Below are 16,015 nucleotides of genomic sequence, written 5' to 3'. Positions count from 1 at the left end.
AATCTGGGAGGCAGTGACCATGAGTTGGTTGAGTTCAGGATCCTGACACAGGGAAGAAAGGTAAGCAGCAGGATACGGACCCTGGACTTCAGGAAAGCAGACTTCGACTCCCTCAGGGAGCGGATGGGTAGGATTCCCCTGGGGGACTAACATGAAGGGGAAAGGAGTCCAGGAGAGCTGGCTGTATTTCAAGGAATCCCTGTTGAGGTTACAGGGACAAACCATCCCGATGAGTCGAAAGAATAGTAAATATGGCAGGCGACCAGCTTGGCTTAATGGTGAAATCCTAGCGAATCTTAAACATAAAAAAGAAGCTTACAAGAAGTGGAAGTTTGGACATATGACCAGGGAAGAGTATAAAAATATTGCTTGGGCATGTAGGAATGAAATCAGGAGGGCCAAATAGCACCTGGAGCTGCAGCTAGCAAGAGATGTCAAGAGTAACAAGAAGGGTTTCTTCAGGTATGTTAGCAACAAGAAGAAAGCCAAGGAAAGTGTGGGCCCCTTACTGAATGAGGGAGGCAACCTAGTGACAGAGGATGTGGAAAAAGCTAATGTGCTCAATGCTTTTTTTGCCTCTGTCTTCACTAACAAGGACAGCTCCCAGACTGCTGTGCTGAGCATCACAACATAGGGAGTAGATGGCCAGCCCTCTGTGGAGAAAGAGGTGGTTAGGGACTATTTAGAAAAGCTGGACGTGTACAAGTCCATGGGGCCGGACAAGTTGCATCAGAGAGTGCTAAAGGAATTGGCGGATATGATTGCAGAGCCATAGGCCATTATCTTCGAAAACTCGTGGCGAACGGGGGAAGTCCCAGATGACTGGAAAAAGGCTAATGTAGTGCCAATCTTTAAAAAAGGGAAGAAGGAGGATCCTGGGAACTACAGGCCAGTCAGCCTCACCTCAGTCCCCGGAAAAATCATGGAGCAGGTCCTCAAGGAATCAATCCTGAAGCACCTACACGAGAGGAAAGTGATCAGGAACAGTCAGCATGGATTCACCAAGGGTAGGTCATGCCTGACTAATCTAATCGCCTTCTATGATGAGATTACTGGTTCTGTGGATGAAGGGAAAGCAGTGGATGTATTGTTTCTTGACTTTAGCAAAGCTTTTGACATGGTCTCCCACAGTATTCTTGCCAGCAAGTTAAAGGAGTATGGGCTGGATGAATGGACTATAAGGTGGATAGAAAGTTGGCTAGATTGTCGGGCTCAACGGGTAGTGATCAATGGCTCCATGTCTAGTTGGCAGCCGGTGTCAAGTGGAGTGCCCCAGGGGTCGGTCCTGGGGCCGGTTTTGTTCAATATCTTCATAAATGATCTGGAGGATGGTGTGGATTGCACTCTCAGCAAATTTGCGGATGATACTAAACTGGGAGGAGTGGTAGATACGCTGGAGGGCAGGGATAGGATACAGAGGGACCTGGACAAATTGGAGGATTGGGCCAAAAGAAATCTGATGAGGTTCAATAAGGATAAGTGCAGGGTCCTGCACTTAGGACGGAAGAACCCAATGCACAGCTACAGACTAGGGACCGAATGGCTCGGCAGCAGTTCTGCGGAAAAGGACCTAGGGGTTACAGTGGACGAGAAGCTGGATATGAGTCAGCAGTGTGCCCTTGTTGCCAAGAAGGCCAATAGCATTTTGGGATGTATAAGTAGGGGCATAGCGAGCAGATCGAGGGATTTGATCGTTCCCCTCTATTCGACATTGGTGAGGCCTCATCTGGAGTACTGTGTCCAGTTTTGGGCCCCACACTACAAGAAGGATGTGGATAACTTGGAGAGAGTCCAGCGAAGGGCAACAAAAATGATTAGGGGTCTGGAACACATGACTTATGAGGAGAGGCTGAGGGAACTGGGGTTGTTTCGTCTGCAGAAGAGAAGAATGAGGGGGGATTTGATAGCTGCTTTCAACTACCTGAGAGGTGGTTCCAAAGAGGATGGTTCTAGACTATTCTCAGTGGTAGAAGAGGACAGGACAAGGAGTAATGGTCTCAAGTTGCAGTGGGGGAGGTTTAGGTTGGATATTAGGAAAAACTTTTTCACTAGGAGGGTGGTGAAACACTGGAATGCGTTACCTAGGGAGGTGGTAGAATCTCCTTCCTTAGATGTTTTTAAGGTCAGGCTTGACAAAGCCCTGGCTGGGATGATTTAGTTGGGGATTGGTCCTGCTTTGAGCAGGGGGTTGGACTAGATGACCTCCTGAGGTCCATTTCAACCCTGATATTCTATGATTCTATGATGGACCTATCCTCCATGAAATTATCTAGTTCTTTTTTGAACCCTGTTATAGTCTTGGCCTCCACAACATCCTCTGGAAAAGAGTTCCACAGGTTGACTGAGTTGTGTGAAAAATTACTTCCTTTTGTTTTAAACCTGCTGCCTATTAATTTCATTTGGTGGCCCCTAGTGCCTGTGTTATGGAAGGAGTAAATAGCACGTCCTTATTTACTTTCTCCACCCCAGTCATGATTTTATAGACGTCTATCATATCCCCTCCTTAGTCATCTCTTTTCCAAGCTGAAAAGGCCCAGTCTTATTAATCTCTCCTCATGCGGAAGCCGTGCCATACCCCACAAGGTTGGGTGTTGCGTGCAATGGCTGGACTGTGACGGGGCAGCACTGCAGTGCCCCAGGTACAGCCTGGAGCCAGGCGGTGGAGAAGAGCCTGTTGGCGGTGTCTGGGGGCAGCACGGGAAAGAGTTTTGTGACAGCGGCTGCAGGGAAGGGCGGGCACAGAGCTGCGCCGTTTGCAGTGCTAGTATTGCCCACAGCTCGCCAGCCCGGGGCCACGCGCGGCTGAGGGGAGCCGTCAGAAACCATCAACCACCCGATTCCCACAGCGGCCCGCTCAGCTCCCCGCCGCCCCCAGCCCGCCCTGCTCCGTCAGGCCCCGCCCCGCCCCACGTCGAGCCAAGCAAAGGCGGCTCAGTGGAGTGACTTCATCCCCCCCCCGAACCAGCCGGCCCCACCCCTTCGCGGAGAAGGCCCTGGCTGTGTGACGGCGTCACGCGGGGCGCCCGCTGGAGATGCTGACGCAAGAGCTCGCGCCGTGCTCGCTCGTTGGCGGGGGTTTGCGGCCACCGCTGCTATGTGGGGCGGAGCTGAGTCGCCGGAGCCGGGCGAGCCGCTAGCGGGTGGGTGAGGCCAGCGAGACCGATGCAAAGTGCGGGGGGTCCCGGCGATGGACAAGTGGCGGCCGGGCGGAGATCGCGCACCGCGGGCACCCAGACCGACAGCGTCTCAGGTGGGCGCCCCTCCCCCGGCACCCAGACCGGCACCGCCCCTCCCCCCACCCCCAGCACCCAGACCGACAGCGTCTCAGGTGGGCGCCCCTCCCCCGGCACCCAGACCGGCACCGCCCCTCCCCCAGCACCCAGACCGACAGCGTCTCAGGTGGGCGCCCCTCCCGCCGGCACCGCCCCTCCCCCGGCACCCAGACCGACAGCGTCTCAGGTGGGCGCCCCTCCCCCCGGCACCCAGACCGGCACCGCCCCTCCCCCCACCCCCAGCACCCAGACCGACAGCGTCTCAGGTGGGCACCCCTCCTCCTCCACCCCCGGCACCCAGACCGACAGCATCTCGGGTGAGCTCTTCTTAGTACCCCTCTTACCTGAACCACCCCACCCCAGCCCCGGACCGACAACATGTCAGGTGAGAGTTGCTCTGATACTTCTCTAGTCTCTGTCCCCAGCGGACAGCCCTCCCCCTCCCCTCGATATCCAGGTTGATGGCTAAGAGGGAGCCCATCTCCCCCACAGTGTGATCTTTCCATGCCTCCAGGACTGAGCCTGGCAGCATATCTGGCAAGAGCCCCCTTCTATCCCACTTGCCTCCCCTCCCCAAACTGGAACCTACTCCCCAGCTCCTTGGTGTCCTCCATCGCTAGAAGTTGATCAGCTAGGGCTGTGTGTCTTTCTAACAGATGTGCTGTAGTTCAGACAGCAGTTATAGGCTTGATGGAGAAATCATTGGGTGAGGTGCTTGGCTTGAGGTCAAGGGTGGCTTGAGGTCCTTAAAATCTGTGACTACAGTGGAGGAGGCTCCTCCTGTTGGGACATCGACAGCATGTCAACAGAGTCCTGTTTCAAAGAGCTTACAGTTAAATATATAAATACATAGAAGACGGAAGAATACACTGGAAAACAAGATGTGTGGATGACTGTGTTCTTCTCTCTTTCCCTCCACTCCCTTATCTCTTTGCACATCTTTTCAAATTATAATCTCATCTCAGTTTACGCTATGGTAAAATCTTTTCTAGCTAACTGGTCCTAATTTGCTATTGCAAGAGCTGTAAGTGTAGGAGTATATATTCTCACGTATGTTAGCTGATCTTCCTTTTATAGTTCTTTGTTTACATGTTGCATCTACTTTAAAATTATTTAATGATTAGAAATGTCACTTAGCTATCTATTAACTTTTGAGACACTCGTTAGGGAGTTTGTAGTCTATTTCTGCCTAGTAACTGCTCCTCTGGCAGGATGGCTTAGAGATTTTCCATCATTCTTCTTGAAGTTTTCCTAGCATTACTAACAATGAGTGTCTCCCACAAAATTTTATTTATATGGTTTCCTGGTAAACCAGTACTACTTACTTGAGTTTGGAATCTAGTTTTATTTTTTCCTTGTATTGTATGTCTTAACTGGGTTTTATGGTCCGTGTACTTAATTATGAGGCATTCCTTTTCTTAAAAGTAACACTGTTGGAATTATTATTAATACAGGATATTACCATGACACCAATTCAATCATAAATTCCTTTATTAAATCCGAGGACCAAATGATACCTGAGCAATTACTCTAGCCATGTCTAAAAATCTAAATATGCCTTCATATGCCTACAGGCATGATTCACCTATAACAGGGCCCAAATAGAGGTTTTGCAAAATAATCTTGCAAGAGTGTTATGAAATTCTAACTGAAACTAATTTTGAATGGCTTCAAATTTTCCCTCACAGTGTTTGTGACCCATATGTAGCAGGGGGAATAAGGTGTATGTGCAGACTCCCCATGAATACCACACTTATGTTGCCTGAGCACCATGGGAAATAAAGATGGTGCTGCTAAAGCTCTGCTTGAGAAGAGAACCATTCTCCCTTCTGCTTGAATTCCTCCCAGAAACCCAGTCCTTATGGTGGGTACAGATGGGAAGAAAACCCTATATCCAGCCTTGGTTCTTTCTGCTGGTGTAAACTCTGGGAGTTTAATAACAAGCTTCTGTTTTCCCTGCTGTTGAGTGATACTGAAATGGACGATAGTGTTACTTCCTGGATGACATTTTATGATGACTCAAAGCTTGGCTCGTATCCATTCCCAAGACTAATACTCTAGCCAAGAACTGCCCTTTGACACTGCTTTTGCTGAGTCTTGTAGTGGGGATGAGATCAACATCCCCAGGATTATTTGGGAGGACGATGGTGCTTTGATACACCTGCAAAGTTCTCTTTCAAATAAATATACATTGGCAGCAGTCAAAAAAGAAAAGAAGTGGCTTGATTTTTCAAAGGTTCTGAACTCTTGCAACTGACATTAACTTCAGTGGGTTGTACGTGTTCAGCACCTCTGAAAATCAGGTCACAATATCAGGTTTCAGAGTAACAGCCGTGTTAGTCTGTATTCGTAAAAAGAAAAAAGAAAAGGAGTACTTGTGGCACCTTAGAGACTAACCAGTTTATTTGAGCATGAGCTTTCGTGAGCTACAGCTCACTTCATCGGATGCATAGCATATCGTGGAAACTGCAGAAGACATTATATACACACAGAGACCATGAAACAAAACTTCCTCCCACCCCACTGTCCTGCTGCTAACAGCTTATCTAAAGTGATCATCAAGTGATCATCAAGGAAGGCCATTTCCAGCACAAATCAAGGTTTTCTCACTCTTTTCCCCCCCCCCCCCACACACACAGACACACATACAAACTCACTCTCCTGCTGGTAATAGCCCATCCCTCTTTGAAACCTCTCTTTATAATGCGCATGATAATCAAGGTGGGTCATTTCCAGCACTAATCCAGGTTTTCTCACCCCCCCCCCACACACACACACACAAACTCACTCTCCTGCTGGCAATAGCTCATCTTACAATGTGCACAGCAATAATCCAAGTTTAACCAGAACGTCTTGGGGGGGAGGGGTTTGTAGGAAAAAAACAAGGGGAGATAGGCTACCTTGCATAATGACTTAGCCACTCCCAGTCTCTATTCAAGCCCAAATTAATAGTATCCAATTTGCAAATGAATTCCAATTCAGCAGTTTCTTGCTGGAGTCTGGATTTGAAGTTTTTTTGCTTTAAGATCACAATATGTTTGTTTAAGGTCCACCTTAACAGATATTTGGGGTTGCCTTTCAAACATATAATACAAGCTGTCCATTGTGATACATGCTTTTGTTTACCATCTATAAGGAATATGTACTGGGTACAGGAGGGCTCTGAAGTTCATAAATGCAATAGAAATATAGATTAATGGGATAAACTGTACAAGCCAAAATTACATGAAGAATAGACCTATTTTACTGTTTTGTTTTTCTTTAGAGAATGTGAGAACAGGAATTTCCTCACACTTGTTATATATTGCATAACTAGTGGGGACCCGCAGGGATCAGTTCTAGGTCGGATTCTGTTCAGTATCTTCATCCATGATTTAGATAATGGTATAGAGAGTACACTTACAAAGTTTGCGGACGATACCAAGCTGTGAGGGGTTGCAAGTACTTTGGAGGATAGGATTAAAATTCAAAATGATCTGCAGAAATGGTCTGAATTAAATAGGATAAAATTCAATAAGGACAAATGCAAAGTACTCCACTTAGGAAGGAACAATCAGTTGCACACATACAAAATGGGAAATGACTACCTAGGATGGAGTACTGTGGAAAGAGATCAGGGGTTCATAGTGGAGCACAGGCTAAATATGAGTCAATAGTGTAACGCTGTTGCAAAAAAAGCAAACATCGTTCTGGGATGTAGTAGCAGGAGTGTTGTAAGCAAGACACGAGAAGTAATTCTTCCGTTCTACTCTGCGCTGATTAGGCCTCAACTGAAGTATTGAGGGTCTGGGTGCCACATTTCAGGAAAGATGTGGATAAATTGGAGAAAGTCCAGAGAAGAGCAACAAAAATGGTTAAAGGTCTACAGAACATGACTTATGAGATTGAAAAAATGGGGTTTGTTTAGTCTGGAAAAGAGAAGACTGAGAGGGGACATAACAGTTTTCAAGTACATAAAAGGTTATTACAAGGAAGAGGAAAAATTGTTCTTAACCTCTGAGGATAGAACAAGAAGCAATGGGCTTAAATTGCAGCACAGGAGGTTTAGGTTGAACATTAGGAAAAACTTCCTAACTGTCAGGGTGGTTAAGCACTGGAATAAATTGCCTTTGGAGGTTGTGGAATCTCAATCATTGGAGATTTTTAAGATCCTGTTAGACAAACACCTGTCAGGGATGGTCTAGATAATACTTAGTCCTGCCATGAGTGCAGGGTACTGGATTAGATGACCTCTCGAGATCCCTTCCAGTCCTATGATTGTTGCTGTAATGTGCACATATTACTTGTATTTGCATTGACTCTAATTAGCTCTGATGCTATTTATGATTCTTCTGTGGAGAGAACTCTAAAAATGAACTGTTGCTTTAAAAGGTCATTTTTATTGTGTTGTATGCAAACACATTTCTTTACCTACTTTACTAATTTTCTCTCTATCTTGGTTCACATAACAGCACCTATCGCTACAGTATGCAAATAACTTCTCCTCCCCTTCCCCCCCCCCCCCCCGGAGATAATCAACATGAAAATAGGCCACTGGTCTAATTGTTCTTCCTACTTTCCCTGAGATAGTTAGGGCTGTTTTAAAAATAAATAAATAAAAATTCTCTCTTCTGTCCATTCTTGCTTTCACTTTTTTCACCTTCCTTCCTGTAGGTGTTAAAAACGATGAGAGAAAGGATTGAGCCTTGTGGGACTTCACAGGTGACTGCTCTGAAGTGTAGAGGAGCATTTACTCATCACAGCTCTCCAAGCATCCCTAAAGGCGGGAATGGAGGCATATCAGAGCTGTTGTCTGAGGCAAAATAGTAATGTGCTGTGCCAACTGTGTAAATGCTACAGACAGTCCCAAGACATCCTCCTATCTATGTATAGGGGGAGGTCATCCATCTGCACTACCAATACTGTATGTTCCAAGACCAGGCCTGGATACTGAATAGAAGGAGTCCCAGGTATTGGTGGTGGATAGGTGTGTTTGGAGGTGGCTCTTTCCTAATTTCATGGTTATCTTGATCAGAAATTGAATATTTCACACCAGGCTGTAGTTTGTAAGATCTGCTGGATCCAAAAATGGTTTCTTGAGAATTGACCAAACTGCGCGATACATTTGACTAGTTTCGGTGGTGGTGGTGATGGTAATGGTCTGTTACCCAGGAGCACCTAGCAACTCTGCGATCTTTCACCACTTGTTAAAGGCATGTGTCTGACTCTCAGAAGTGACTCGGATTTCTTTCAGCGTGTTTAATGTGCCTTTCTCCATGAATGTGCCGAATTCAGTGGGACTCAGTGTATGGTTGCTGCTCTCCACCCACAAGTGGGATGACTTCTGTGAAAAGTATGTTAGCAGTTCCTCATGTTATACAGAGCTGGGTAGACAAAGCAATTTATGTTCCAGAAAAGTTCTGTGTAGTGGAATTTAGCCACAGCAATAGTAGAAGGAAAAGATCCACTAGGCTCTACACTGGCTGGTGTAGAATTTCTAGGAAATCTTTTTAGTTTATTTGCATCTAATCGTCTTTTCTGCCAAAATTTGTTTAATTTCCTTCTTGCTTCATTTGATGGAAATATCAGAAAAGCATGGTGATCTGTGGGGCTGGTGTTGAGGAGAGGTGAATTTAGGCACTAGTATTGCTAGTGGCCACCGTGTGGTTATAATGCCTCACCAGCTCTTCTATTGCTTGGCCTATAGGACTAGGGAAAGTTTTTATGGTAATGTTTAGGTCATTAAAAGTCTGAAGGAATTCTTTATTTTTTTTTAAAAAGTCACAGTTTTTGCTTGTTTTTTGCTTTTCAGTTTTGGTAATATTAGGTGAAATTGCTCACTTTGTTGTTTTTCACTTTCAAGATCATACTGTTGCAATGTTTGAATTTTAAATTCTGCATATTTTACTGTTTTTGCTTGTATATTAATGGAACCATTTCTTAGTATTTATTACACGTTATATAAATACCCACTGTGGTATTTCAATTTACATGTGTGTAAATTTAGAAACATATATTAAGTACATGCCAGTGTAAAACAGCTTACTACATTTTCTATAGAGGAAACATCAATATTAGTCATTGGCTTTATAAATGCTTGTTTTTACAAAATTTAATTTGGGGGCCAAATTTAAGTTGAAGATGACATTCAAGCTAAACTATCCTCCGGTGTGTATTAAGCAAAGTATTCCAACTTTTCTACCTATGCTATAGAACACCAGTTATGAGTCTTAGTGATTAAAACAATACAAGATTTTTATCAGTTAATATTTATCTTTCATCTTTTTTCTGATGACAGGTCAAACACCAAGGCTTTCCAAAGTCAACCTTTTTACTTTGTTCAGTCTCTGGATGGAACTATTTCCCCCAATTGAGCAGCAAAAGAAATCACAGGTAAAAAATATTGCTTGTAGTTTTGTTGTCCTTCCTGAACAGATGCTAACATTTAGGCTGTGAATACGCTTAACCAGACTATTGTGTGTTATCATTTACACATATAATAAATACTTTCCAGGTACTTTTAAAAAGTACCAAAATTTCATTGACCATATTTCTGACCATTTTTTCTTCTGTAGTGGCAGGAGGAATAAATGGCAGGAGGAATAAAAGCAGAACCTGAGAGCAAAAATTTAAGACTGCTATCTATTCACCATCTAAACTTAAATGTAATTATATATTTTTGTTTTGTTTCTATCCGAACCTTGTTCAAACAATAGGATTATTGTAAAGGCTCTTCCGTCTAAGGTACTAATGATGCTATAGCAGAAAAGAATTGAAATGTCATATGTTCTACAATAGATAAGTAAATCCAAGCAGCAATATTAACTTTGGTCATATGATCCCCAGAATAAAAAATGGGGCCGAAACACTAAAGAACCTCTTGAGACTGGTGGCCCCCTGTATTTTTCAGCGAATGTTACGATGTGTTGCCATGTGATGATTTCTTGAACTGTCTATACCTTACTCAGATGGTATTGGGTGTACGCTGATGTAGTGTTATGGCAAACATTAGAAAAACATTATGATGTTGTTTGGAGTCTACGTCCATGGATTTTCCTGTAGTCCTCCAAGCTGGCCTTAAAAACATGGATCCCATGGACAGAGCAGACTCTCTTTTTAAAACACATACCTTCTTGTATAGTTATAGGAAACTGTCATTTTAAAACCAAACTCTTGATTGAATGGAGCTATTTGAAATGTCCGTTGCACCTTTTTAAGGCTAGAATATCTGGGTGTTAGTGAAAAGGGTCAACTGGTCTCCTGGATAACTAAAAGACAGTGATGCTTCCAATTCGAGGTGTCTTTTTGTAAGCACCTTGTTACAGGGTTCTCTCTAAGCAATCCCTTTGGGATCAAGGATTTTGTTGCTCTTCTTTAAAAATAATTAACTTTTTATACAGTACATACCTATATGCCAACTGATGGAGTCAAGATAAATCTTAATGTACTCCTCTAGTCTAGTGCCAATACTTTAAATGAAGAAACAACATTGACACTTATGTAAAACTGCTTGAAGGGGAAACGGCATTTTGCACAATCTGAAAATAGAAAAGAATACAGTAAAATACAGCTCATGTATAAACTAGAACAGGAAAAGGAGGGTAAAATAAAAATTGGTAATAATTAGAAATCTGACCCAAGCCTCAAGGTTAGGTTCCCAATTTAACTAACTTGCTGTTCTAGGGTATTCAAACCTACTCTCTGATTCTGCTTTTGATAGAGATATGGGCTTCTTATGAAGTTTGAACCCAAATTCAAACTTAGACAAAGTTACTAGAAGAGGGCAGGTGGTAGACAGCTACATGGGGCTGTACAAAAATCCCAGATACGTCACTAACAATGGAATTTCTTCATAAATCTTAAGCAAATGTAGTCTTTCAGTTCCCACTCTTAGTAGCTATAACACCATGATGGCCATTATTAGAAAAATCTAGGCTGTCTCCTATTTTTCCGCAAACACAGATGATCCAGATGTAGCAAATGTTGCCTGCAATGTACAAAGGGCAGATTTGTCTTCCTGATTCCCCATGCAACCTCTATGGAGACTAGCCTCTGCAGATGAGGAGAGGCAGAACTAGTGTTGGAAGCTCAGATGTTCTCCAGCATAACTTCATCCTCAGTCCTGGGAGAATGAATAAGAGTGTTGAACTCATCAGCATTCTTACATGGAGGGCTCACTGTGCAACAGAGAGGATTCAAGAATGTAGGGAGTGACTAGGCTTGGAGGCTGTACCCTGGCCTTTCTACACAGGTCCCTTGAGCCGTGGTTTTAGCTTCTGTGGCTAGAAGGGAGGGAGATGACCCTCACTCAGATGGAATTATTCAAAAGATACTGGCTGGAAATTTGTAGGATGTCTCATCCTCCATGTGGATTTTCAGGGGATAGTCTGCCCCAGAAAAAAAGACAGTAAAATTCAGCATGTTTTGACTGGAAGTTTGATCTGTTAAATGAGTAGAATAACTAAAAAAGATTAGCATTTACTTCCAAGACCTATCATGAATGACACTGCCTAAAGGAAATGTAACCAAGAGATGTATCTGCCTATTAATCTCAGAGAGATAAGGTGGGTGAGGTAATACCTTTTATTGGACCAACTTCTGTTGGTGAAAGAGACAAGCTTTCAAGCTACACAGCGTCGCAGCTAAATACAAGGTGGAACAGATTGTTTAGCGTAAGTAATCCTCCTTGTATTTAGCTGTGACACTCTGCATACCTTTCCTAGACCTGAAGAAGAGCTCTGCGCAGCTCGAAAGCTTGTCTCTTTCACCAGTGGAATTTTGGTCCGATAAATCCACCTTCTCTCTCTAATATCCTGGGATCATGAAACATGTTATGACCATCACTGCATTACCATAGCCCAAAATGCAAAGAAGTCCAATGCTGCATGTAGATAAGTCCTTGCTTTGTGGAACAAAGAGTGAGCTATGGCATCATTATGAATTTTTAATTTGTAACAAAAATTAATAATGTACTTTTTTTATATAGGTAAAGAAGACTGGCCTGGTTGTAGTGAAAAATATAAAAATGGTTGGTCTGCATTGCTCCAGTGCAGACTTACATGCTGGTCAAATTGCTCTGATTAAGCATGGATCAAGGCTTAAAAACTGTGATCTTTATTTTTCCAGAAAACCATGTTCAACTTGTTTAAAAATGATTGTAAATGGTAAGTTACAGACTGTAGTATGGAAAAGGTAAACATGTTAATTTAGATGTTTTGCTACTTATGGAATGATTGTATACAGAAAGCTCCTACTCCCTGGGGATTGCCCCAGCACTGTATGTAAATGTTTACCTCATTGGTTTGCATAGTAAGCCTTGATATTTTCATTAGGGAAAACCAGTATTAAATGTGTCTATTCTGCCGTTGGTGATTCAGGAAGTGGGACTCTTTCCACTGAGCCAGTAGCCACTCAGTGTCTCAGGTACTGTTAAGTGGCACTGCGGTGTTCATTACTTGGTCAGGTGGTACAAGACATAGAAGTAGAGAGCTGCCTGAAGAGCTGCCCTGCCCTGAGGAGCTTACAGTCTAGAAAATAATCAGCTTCAATCTATTGGAGATGGTGCATCTTGGCCTTTTGGCTGCCAGAACTGTAAAAGCATAATAGAAGCAAAACTAGCTAATCTCAGACACAATAACCCCTTGATGCTGATATTTGCCAGCACATATGATGCTCAAATACAGTTTGAAGAATGCCCACTCCTTGTTGTTAAAGGGGTCAAAATGCAGTATTCTATGGTAATATTTTAGAGTTAAGGTTATGAAAAATATTTTAACACCAGTGTTTGCACACTTCCTGTTAACCATGTGTATCTTCTGTTCCAGCTGGAGTGAACAGAATTTCTTACTGGCCTGCAGATCCTGAAATAAGTTTGCAAAATGAAGCCTCCAACCCTGCCAGTACTGAAGATGCAAAGCTAGATGCCAAAGCAGTAGAAAGATTGAAGTCAAATAGTCGAGCTCGTGTGTGTCTCTTGCTTCAGCCTTTAGTGTGTGATATGGTGCAGTTTGTAGAGGAAACCTCCTACAAGTGTGATTTCATTCAAAAAATTGCAAAAACTTTCTCTGGGTGTAACACTGACTTTTATACTGAGTGTAGACAAGAAAGAATAAAGGAGTATGAAAGTTTATTCCTAATTTCAAATGAAGAAATGCACAAGCAAATATTGATGACTATGGGTCTGGAGAACCTCTGTGAAAATCCGTATTTTAGCAATCTTAGGCAAAATATGAAAGATCTTATCCTGCTTTTGGCCACAGTAGCTGCCAGTGTCCCTACTTTTGGCCATTTTGGATTTTATTGTAATGGATCACAGCAGACAAATGAAATGCACCATCAAAGCTTTCCCCAAGAAATTGCAAGGCACTGTATGATACAAGCCAGGTTACTGGCGTACCGAACTGGTGAGTTTCTATGTGAATGGGAGAAAAAGCAGTTGTGGTGATCATGGGACTAGAAGTCAGGATCCCTGGTTAAATTCCTGGCTGTGCCAAACACTTCCCATCTGACCTTGGGCAAGGTACTTACCTGCACTGTGCCTCAGTTCCTACATCTGTAAAGTGGGGATACCACTTAGAGTACCTCACAAGGGGCCTTCATTAATGTTTGTAAGGGGCTTTGAGCTCTTCAGATGGAAGGAGCTCTCACAGTGCAATTATTATCCAACACTGGCAAAGCCTCAGCCAGCTTGTGCACCCCCTATCTCAAAGATTGTGACGTTATTTAATTTATTGGAGCCCCTGCAAGATCTTTTATATACAAACACTAGGTGTCACCTATTGACAAAAAGGTGATCGGTTGGCATTTTGGTAAGCATGGTATATACACTTAAATAGAAAATAATAGTAAACAGAAATAGAGATGCTCTTCCATATCTGTTCATTACCCACCAGCAGAATACTAGTTAGTTTTGTGTCACAGCATTTTCCTGTTCCCATTGTTTAGTAGTGGTAGTCATTACACGCTTGACATCTGACCGTTTCCTACTTGCAAAGATTCTGGCGTTTTGAAGAACAGAATACTTTTTTTTTTTTTTTTTTTTTTTTTTTTTTGGTAGAGGACAGGCTATGAATTGACTTCGGCCTACTTTTGATACCGATGATTTCTAATCCACTTATTCTCTAGTTAATTAAATAATGGCAGACTTGTGCAAATTCCCCTATTAGAAACTAAAATTCTTTGAGCTATTATGCAGGACTCCGAGAAAAGATATATACTCTACGTGATACCCCTTAGGAAGCTTAAAATTGACAATACTTTCCTTACTCATTTTTTTTGCTTCCTTCATGTTGGTTAGTTACTATGTTTGCCAGTGTTGTTTTTATTTTTCCATTAATAAATAGTGAAGCATTTGTTTGAAAAATCCATCCAAAAGTGGTTAGATTTTTTTTTCAAATACTTTAAAATAGGTCAAATATAACAGATTGCTTGTTCTATTGAAAAGGGATGTAAGTATATCCCTTATATTAATATATCCTTTTCCTTGGCCTGCACATTTAAAGTTTTGAAGTATTGTATGCATCACATTCCCTAGGACATACCTAGCAATAAGAAACTTTTACATCCTGTATTTTGTTGAGAGCTTATCACATTTAGAATCCTTTTTCTTTCCCCCTGTGACATCTATCACATCATTAGTCCCCATGAGTCACTGATGTGATTAAGGTGAAAATGGGTACTGACTCAGATGTTTGGTTTTCTGGAGCAAAGTATGTTTTTTCCAGCTTTTGTCCTATAGGACAAGGGGAAAAAATAACAGATGGCAGTAGCTTATAGAGAGAGCCAAGTACCAACAGACCTGCACACTTTAGGGTTATTTCATAGTATGTATGCATTGGTACTAGACAGCCTAAGTGTCTCCTAGGACTGAGGACAAAGGGTGGAGGAAATCTTTCTTAAGTCATACCACCTTTAACCTGTGGATCTTTCATCCAGCCTCCTGTTCCTTGCTATTTCTAGGTTTCCTTAGCATGCAAGAGACCTCAGCATAAGTCTTGGGTTTTGTACATAGGATTGGCTTCAAGAAGCACAAGCTATTCATTCTTCCTGGCATCATACACCATAAGCCCCTAAATCCTCTACAGTCTGTCACCTGCACAGTTGAGAGCCACAAAACATACAGTGTATGCATTAATGTATTTGTGAAAGTCCTGGAAATGGGGCAACCGTCAGAGGTCTTGATAATGTGGTCATAATTAAAGTGTTATATTAAATAAATGACATGCAAACCACAGGAAGATCAGTGGAGGAGGACATAGATGCCCTGGCTGGCACTATATAATTTTTATAGGAACAGTATTTCCCATACTTCCTTCTGCAGGTAAACCACTGCTCCCCAAGACCAAATGCAGCACTGACATAAGCAAGAGTAACTTCCATCTAAGTTAATGGGCACTCCAACCATGTACAGCTGGGCAAAATTTGGTTAATTATTCCAGCCTTTCTTCTAGGGAATCTGAGGCAGATTTCTGGTATTTGCATGTAATTGGGCCCAGAAAGGTTTAGAAAGTTCCTCTTTTGTCTAGTTCCTAATTATCCTCAAAGAGGCTTTTGTGCGTCCAGAACAGCAGGAGGAATTCCTTCCAGAAATCTGTCCTTTCTTACAAGTGACTGGTGGCACTTCTGCAAAAGCAAAGGATTTTCATTCAACTCAGATCGATAAACAAAAATTGTCAGCTGGTGATCAACTCTTCCTACACTTCCAGCACCAATTTTTGAATTGATGAGTGATGTGCATACAGCGGCGTGGGCTTGGGATGCTGTTC

The 16,015-nt window shown here is 42.8% G+C and overlaps 1 protein-coding gene across 3 annotated transcripts in view; it reads left to right on the top strand.

Moving 5' to 3' along the window:
* The first annotated feature begins 2,982 nt into the window (after positions 1 to 2,982).
* The window catches only part of CDADC1 (cytidine and dCMP deaminase domain containing 1), a 45,142-nt gene continuing 32,109 nt past the window's right edge, over positions 2,983 to 16,015 (top strand). For all 3 annotated transcript variants that reach the window (XM_074960589.1, XM_074960608.1, XM_074960598.1), the window contains exons 1-4: positions 2,983 to 3,250; positions 9,550 to 9,644; positions 12,238 to 12,415; positions 13,076 to 13,654. In XM_074960589.1, coding sequence (XP_074816690.1) covers positions 3,163 to 3,250; positions 9,550 to 9,644; positions 12,238 to 12,415; positions 13,076 to 13,654 — 940 coding nt within the window. In that variant the 5' untranslated portion in view covers positions 2,983 to 3,162. The remainder of the gene's footprint in view (positions 3,251 to 9,549; positions 9,645 to 12,237; positions 12,416 to 13,075; positions 13,655 to 16,015) is intronic.

Source organism: Natator depressus, chromosome 1 (genome assembly GCF_965152275.1).
Source record: "Natator depressus isolate rNatDep1 chromosome 1, rNatDep2.hap1, whole genome shotgun sequence".
In the NCBI taxonomy this organism is placed as follows: domain Eukaryota; kingdom Metazoa; phylum Chordata; order Testudines; family Cheloniidae; genus Natator; species Natator depressus.
This window is presented reverse-complemented; position numbering and strand designations above follow the sequence as displayed.